At 41.3% G+C, this 8,274-nt stretch overlaps 1 protein-coding gene across 1 annotated transcript in view; it reads right to left on the bottom strand.

Annotated features, from left to right (window-relative positions):
* Positions 1-5,337: 5,337 nt before the first annotated feature.
* Positions 5,338-8,274, bottom strand: part of ASCC1 (activating signal cointegrator 1 complex subunit 1) — a 135,391-nt gene continuing 132,454 nt past the window's right edge. The window contains exon 10 of the mRNA XM_012801401.2: positions 5,338-5,874. Coding sequence (XP_012656855.1) covers positions 5,758-5,874 — 117 coding nt within the window. The 3' untranslated portion in view covers positions 5,338-5,757. The remainder of the gene's footprint in view (positions 5,875-8,274) is intronic.

The raw sequence follows: 8,274 nt of genomic DNA, 5'->3' as shown, positions 1-8,274 counted from the left end.
AGCCCCCTTATGATGAAATTCTTTGACAAGTTATAAAATTAATGATAATCCCACCTATGATTCTCATAGGATCATGATGAAACTTGAGCAAAATTACTAAGTAACTGCTGAGGAAGAGTAGGCATTTAAGAAATGCCTTCTCCCCTTAGTTTGGGAAGAGAAGGCTATAATAGCCCATAGTTCTGAAGATTTACTAAAATTTGCCATTCCCCCCCCCGCCCCGTCCCAATCCCGTTTTTTGGCAATGCTAGCTGTGTATCTCCAAGGCACTTAGGAGATAGATCCTAGTTACCCTTGCTCTCCGATTCCAGTACTATCTTAGGAGGCCCCTGGTCTTCTGGAGCACCAAAGTTGCTGAATAAAGAGTTTGAGGAGGCACTGATAAGAGGCCCATTAATAAGACAGTAGATGTCTCCAGACTTTTGAAGGTTAAAATGTTTCCCACACTTCTGGGCAGCTACTCCAATGGGATTCGCTTTCTGCAGTGCCTTTAAGCTGGGTCAATATTTCCCCTGTGCTGAAAGCAAATCAGCAACAGTCCGGGGCTGTTAGGTAACCTCATAGTCATGCTGTTTAGGAGGAAGATGCAAATTTCCAAGTGACAGGGATGAGAGTAGTAGAAAAGGGTGATAATTTTAGTTTATAAAGAAGAAAAATTTTTCCTATTTTTTGAAAGAATAACCGATGGGTCAACCTTTTCAAACCAATGGTCCCAAACAAGGAGCTGCTGGGTGTATGTATGAAACCCTAACCCTCTGCGTTCTGTGCATTTTTCTGTTTGCATTCAATATTTAACTATACCAAGTGGAAAAGGTAAACCTTTAGTTTCCTAACAATAAACATAAATTTAAGTACATCTTGCAAACACTTAATGCCATTTCTAGATAACCCGACAGGCACAGGTAATGCACATTTTCAACCCAAAATTGTTCATAATGGCCCAGCCTAGAAACCAACTCAATGTTCATTAATCAGGAAGAAACTAGTTCCATACCTACAATGGACTATTGGGAAGACATTAAAAATAATGATGTGGGGGGCGTGGTGGCTCATGCCTGTAATCCCAGTACTTTGGGAGATGGAGGCAGGAGGAAGCTCCTACTTGAAGCTAGGAATTCAAGATTGGTCTGGGCAACATAGTGGGATCCTATCTGAACAACAATTTTTTAATTAGACAGGCATGGCACATGTTTATCATCCCAGTTACTCAGGAGGCTGAAGTGAGAAGACTGCTTGAGCCCAGGATTCAAGACTATAGTGAGGTGGTGCCTGTAGCTCAGAGGCTAGGGTGCCAGCCACATACACCAGAGTTGGCAGGTTTGAGCCCTGCCCAGCCTGGGCCTGCCAGACAACGACAACTACAACCAAAAAATAGCCAGGCATTGTGGTAGGTGCCTTTAGTCCCAGCTACTTGGGAGCCTAAGGCAAGAGAATTGTGTAAGCCCAGGAGGTTGAGGTTGCTCTGAGCTGTGACACCACAGCACTCTACTGAGGGCAACATAGACTCTGTCTCAAAAAAAAAAAAAAAACTACAGTGAGCTATGATCATGCTATTGCTCTCCATCCTGGGCAATAGAGCAAGACTCTGTCTCTGAAATTAACAGATCAATAAAATGATGTAGCTTCATATTCACTGAAAACCAGTGCAATTCACTATGTATGTACATACTGGTTGAGAAAAGCTTGCTAAAAATTATCCCATATAATCGATCCCATTTGGAAGTTTGACAATCCTCAAATTTCCTGGTGTCAGGAGCTCTTGACACTAAAAAATTATTGAGGGCCCCAAAGAAATTTTGTTTACTGATACAGTAAATATCAGTAAACTAATTTTACATTTTTTATTAATTTAAAAATAGTACATGCCCATTCATACTAGAAAACAATATATTTTATGAAAAACAGCTATATCTTCCCCCCAAATCATCCCAGTTAAAAGAGGGGTATCTCAGTTAAAAGAGTGGAAGTATTTTACATTTTTACAAATTTCTTTAATGTCTGGCTCAAAAAAAGACTGATTCTTGTATCAGCTTCTGTATTACGGCAAGTGTATTAGCCTGCTAGGGCTACCATAACAAAAATACTACAGACCAGGTGGCTTCAACAGAATTTTATTTTCTCATAGTTCTGGAGGCTAGAAGTTCAAGATCAAAGTGTTGATAGGTTTGGTTTCTCGAGGCCTCCGTGGCTTTCAAGATGGCCACCTTCTCCTGTGTCCTCACATGGTTCCTCCTTTGTGCATACACTAGTTAGGTGTCTCTTTGTGTGCCCAAATTTCCTCTTCTTATAAGGACACCAGTCAGATTGGATTAGGGCCCACTCTAACAGCCTCATTTTAACCTAATTACCTCTTTAAAGGCCCTATCTCCAAATAAACAGTCACATTCTGAGGTAGTAAGGGTTAGGGTTTCCACATATGAATTCTGAAGGGACACAATTCAGCCCATAGCAGCAGGTACAAATGAAAATAGCTAGTAAAATCAAAAGGGAAGTGCTGGGTGGTGCCTGTGGCTCAGGGAGTAGGGCGCCAGTCCCATATGCCCAGGGTGGTGGGTTCGAAACCGGCCCCAGCCAAAACTGCAAAAATGAAATAAATAAATAAAATAACTTATAAAAAATGAATTAAAAAAAAAAGGGAAGTGCTGTGAGTGAACTGAGTTAATCTCTGAAAACATACATATTTGTACCCTAAGTGTATCAACTTACAAAATTCTAGGACACATAGGTGGCACCTGTGGCTCAGTGAGTAGGGCGCTGGCCCCATATACTGAGGGTGGCGGGTTCGAATCCGGCCCCAGCCATACTGCAACAAAAAAATAGCCAGGCATTGTGGTGGGCGCCTGTAGTCCCAGCTATTCGGGAGGCTGAGGCAAGAGAATTGCCTAAGCCCAAGAGCTGGAGGTTGATGTGAGCTGTGATGCCACAGTATCTACTGAGGGTGACAAAGTGAGACTCTGTCTCTAAAAAGAAAAAAATTCTAGGAAACAAAATTAAACAAGCATACATTGCAATAGCCATCAGAGTGATGTCATATAGCCTCTGGAAAACTCCACTGAACATTCATGAGAGAATGAGAGTGAAAAAGGCAAATAATACCTTGGTATTTTTATGAAAATAGCTTGGACCTCAATGACCCCATCTAAAAGGTTCTTGGAGAGTCCTCAGAGTACAGAAGAACACTTTAAGAATGCCTGGTACAAGCTGTATAACCTTAGGCAAATTTCTTAACCTTCCTACGCCTCAGTTTGTTAAGATAATAATAATACCAATTTAAGTGGGCTGTTGTAAGGATTGAGTTAATGCATGTATTAATGACAAATATGATCACTTTACTAATGTGAAAAATTAATCTATCATATTTGGTATGTGCTTAAATGCATGGGGAGTAAAGGCAGTCCTTGAGTTAAATCATCTGACCATGTACAACTCTTACTTATGAATGGAGGTGATCACAAGTTTACTCTGGGTGATGACATTTATTTTTTAACCACTTAAACTGAAGTATAACATACATACTGACAAAAGTAGAGTCATGATGTCATCAAATCACATAGCCTTTGGGAAACTCCACTGTATACTTGTAAGAGAATGAGAATGAAAAAGGTAAACAAGTTGTGAAACATTACCTAACAATATATGCCTAAATGCATAGAGAATAAATAGTAACCAATTCTAAACAGCAGAATTTCCAATTCTATTAAGAATTTAATATATGATATATAAAGTTATTATTTTCCAAAGATTAAACTTTAAAAAAATTTTCCTACAAACATAAGTCACAAATCTCTGACACCCAAAAGAAGATAACTTTACTTCCTGGCCGAAGTTGCCTACTGGCTTGTCAGAAAAACAATGAGAGAGAGGCAGCCCCAAGAGGCACGGGCACTCAGCTCCACAGTCGGCTTTGTGACGAGCATATCCACGGGAACACACCCCCACCTTCCCATCTGTGGTGAGGTAAAATCTCAACTTAAATAAAAATTAACATTGCCAGTAGAAAGCAGGGGCCTTTTGGGGCAAGTCCGCCGAAAATCTCAACTTAAATAAAAATTAATATTTCCAGTAGAAAGCAGAGGCCTTTTGGGGAAAGTCGGCCCTGCAGACACCAATATCCAAGTCCTTGATGCCAGTGAATGACTTACAGCGACATTGTATCCCAACACAAACTAACTAAGGGTCAAATTAAAACTATGTGGTTATACTAACAGAAGAACATAGTTACTTTGAAAATTCAGTTAGTCACAAATGATCTGTGCCATCCCACTGATAAACAAATCTCTCGTGTTAGGCACAATCTTCACCGTGTAGCGACCTTAACATAACAGGGTTCAAAAGCAGATAGAGAATAGAAAGAATCAAGAAAGAGGAATGAAGGGAAGAGTAGAAGGAGGGGACACGCAGGGAGGAAGAATGTGAGGCTAGAGCTCCCCTGGCAGAACGGATGGGATGGCTGGGGCAAAGCTGGAGCTGGGAGCACTCCCTCCCTTGGAGCCGGTCTGCAGTGAGGGAGCACCAGGTGCCCTCTGTGGCTGACATCATGCCAGGGAACTTTGCACAGTCTTGCTGATGTCATCATTGCTTCTGTGCTGCTGCCTCTTTTCTGCTACTGAGAGGTAACAGAAAAGAGCTACAATATTGCAACTCCATCTGGGGCACAGGAAAGTGGGGTGGGGTCGGGGAATAGGAACAAGAATACAAGTATTCTTTAAAAAGACTAATTTTAGAAGAAAAAGGACAGATCAAGCAAAGTAAAAGAAAAAAACTTTAATAGTTATTTTGCTAATGGTAAAATTCTAGGTAGTGAAAGAATTAAAAACAAGGTCTCAAAGAGGTATCTGTACACTCACATTTGTATCAGCACTACTCACCACGTGCAAGTGGCAAGAGGCAACCAAGTGTCCAGGAATGGATAAATGAAATGTAGTGCACACATATAATGGAATTATTATTATTATTATTCATCCTAAACACAGAAGGAAGTCCTGCCACATGATACTACATGGATGAACCTTGAGGACACTATGCTAAGTGAAATAAGCCAGTCTCAAAAAGATAAATACTAGGGCGGTGTCTATGGCTCAGTGAGTAGGGAGCCGGCCCCATATACCGAGGGTGGCAGGTTCGAACTCAGCCCCAGCCAAACTGCCTTGTGGCAGGCACCTGTAGTCCCAGCTATTTGGGAGGCTGAGGCAAGAGAATTGCCTAAGCCCAGGAGTTGGAGGTTGCTGTGAGCTGTGACGCCATTGCACTCTACCAAGGGCAATAAAGTGAGACTCTATATCTAAAAAAAAAAAGACAAATACTACTGTGTAATCCCACTTACATGAAATAACTCAGAGTAGCCAAAATCTTAGAGACCGTAGAATGGTGGCTGCCAGGTATTGTTTAATGGGTATAGAGTTTCAATTTTATAAGACAAGAACATTGGAGAGATAGATGGTGGTGAAGGCTACACAACATTATGGATGCATTTATTAAAACTGACCTATACTTAAAATGGTCAAGACAGCAAATTTTATGTTGTATGTATTTTACCACAATAACAAGATAGAAGGAAAAAAAAAAAAAAAAGAACAAGCCAAGGGTTACAGGCCAAGTTCTCCTTGTCTGACTGACAGTCTGATGACTGTAGACAGCCATTAGAGGCAATGGTGAGTCCAAGGAGAACCATGTATCCAAACATTCACAGCACTCCTTGGCAATGAGAATGAAGATATTTTTCTTCAGCATCTGGTCTGGAAGTGCAATTTCTCTTTCTTAGGAGAAGTCAATTTGTCCACAGGAGGCGTAGTTTCCAAAGTTGTCTACAGTGAACCTCTGAGATATGTGAATTGAGTTTAGTTTTAGGGAACCAAAGTAGAAGTTCTCAAACAACTGTAAAAGAAGAACAGTGACCCAGAATGAGTATTTAAAGAAAATTATAGATGGAAATATTAAACATCAGATTCTCTTGTAAAAACACCAAACCACATCAATCCCAACAGTTTCTTGTACTTTTTCTTTTCAGTATTTATTGTGAATAATGATCCTGGAGATTAGGAATGAGGGTGGGAGGAAAGAAGAGCCTTTTCTTTGCTCTGATTAATTCTAAAGTCTCCCCTGACAACATGCACTAGAGAAGATCTGGAAAGTCAAATCTGAAGTTTATCTCCTGAGCAGATATGACCAAGAACTTGTAACAAACATCCTGGGGCCACATCCTGACTCACAGGGCTGCTTCAGACTTCGGTCAGCTGCTTACCAAACAAGTGGGATCCATTAGGATCCTAGTGTTGCTGTAGGGAGGATTAAACTTGATATAACATACGCCTCTATCTAGTCAGCAACATTTATGAGGAACACTGACTAATATAAACAAGAGATAAGGCTCCTGACCCACAAATGATTCAGGCGCCCCAGTGAGGGGTGCAGACAATGACACAACCACAAGTGTACAGAGTGCTCCCTCCCACTGGAATGACAGAACAAGTGCAAATGAGATCTATGAAAAACCTTTAATTAGACTTGGATTCAAGCCAGCATCCTCAATGCTTTTCCCATAATCTCCCATTTTATAAAAGCTTTCAAATGTGTCAGAGGGAGGGATGAGCCATACTCTCAGACCTGACTTTGTGGTTAGCATATTTGTAAGGCAGAATCCAAAATGACATCAAAATTGTCCCAGAAAAATATAATCACACTCCTTGGATATGGAGTCACACAGCAATGTGTGTACCCAACAATGCTTCAGTGGAGCCTAAGGGTGGGACCTTTGCACACTGACACGTGACTGTCTCTTCACTTATTTTTATACAAACTCCACCATGGACTTCAGACACAGTTGCCTTTCCTCTTCCTGCAATTAATGGCCTAGCAAAATGCCTGAGGTTCATTAAAGGCTAACTTTATAAAGCCTAGTAAATATTGATTCTTCAACATGACATCAACTTGACCCCAGAGATCTATTTAGAGGTTGTGTGCTGCACTGTCTTGTCTTTCAGAAAGGTGATCAGCTCTCGTCTACATTGCTTACACAATTAACTTTTCTTCCTGGCTTTGGCAGCCTGTTCAAACCATATCCACCCTTCTGTGTGCAGAAATTCAGCCTGAGATGGTTATCTGCTAAGCCCTTTGCTGAACATTAATTTGAAGTGAAAGACACGTTACTGAGACTGACAGATTTATAGCTCTGCAAACTGAAGCCTTCTAGGTACAGAAAAGCCACAGCCAACAAGGCAATAAAAGAAAAGACAAAACACAACTAAAAGGAAACTCAGAATACTTTCAACAAGTTACTTTTCAAGGATTGTGGGTCCTCTACCTTCTTCTCCCTATGCTGTGTTCTCCAGTAACAGGGACTGCACACAACCCACCCATGACCTTGCTCTGACTTACATCCATGACTCCCAAAGAGCATGATTTGCCAGAGAGATTCTCCAGGGTTAAGGGAAGTAGCAAACGCAGTGATAATGAAGTTGGCTGGGAAGCAACTGCAGTGCAGTGATAGAAAAATTGAGAGAAGACTAAACATTCTTTCTTGTGCTCCATGAAGGCAAGAAGAGCAGGCTGTGGAAAGAGCCTCACACCTGGACATGGAGGCTGTGACAGTGCAGTGGGCAGATGACACCACTTACTCTACCAACCCCAAAGGGGGCAAAGGTCAAAATGGACCCACTAATGGGCTCAGTGAGCAGGGTGCCAGCCCCATATACCAAGGGTGGCAGGTTTGAACCCAGCCCTGGCCAAACTGCAACAAAAAAATAGCCGGGCATTGTGGTGGGCGCCTGTAGTCCCAGCTACTTGGGAGGTGAGGCAAGAGAATCGCCTAAGCCCAGGAGTTTGAGGTTTCTGTGAGCTGTGATGCCACGGCACTCTACCTAGGGTTTTAAAGTGAGACTCTGTCTCTTAAAAAAAAAATGGACCCACTATGAAGAAGATATGAAAGTACCTTGTAAACTGTAAAGTGCTACTAAAAATTTGGTATTTCTTATGTTTTTTTTTAGCATCTCTCTGCTCTGCTCTCATTACCCTAGAATTTCTTTTCCCTCCCTAAGTTGCCACTTCTTTCACACCTTTGATGTCACATCAAATGGATTTCTTAGCCAGAAGTCCCTCGTGCTGGTGCCAGCCTTCATTTTAGCCTTTCCCAACTCAGTTCTTGTTCTCTCTGTATGTTTATGATGATTAAGTAACAGAATTTAGCAACAATTTAGCAAACATAGTTACCTTATGGTTTGGTCATTGTTCTATCTTTAGTCTTAAGCCTTTCTTTTAGTTCTATCAATTATTTCTAGT

This window comes from Otolemur garnettii, unplaced genomic scaffold (assembly GCF_000181295.1).
Source record: "Otolemur garnettii isolate 467f Iridium unplaced genomic scaffold, OtoGar3 scaffold00008, whole genome shotgun sequence".
Lineage (NCBI taxonomy): Eukaryota > Metazoa > Chordata > Mammalia > Primates > Galagidae > Otolemur > Otolemur garnettii.
The sequence above is the reverse complement of the archived record's forward strand: the minus strand, read 5'-3'. Positions and strand labels throughout refer to the sequence as shown.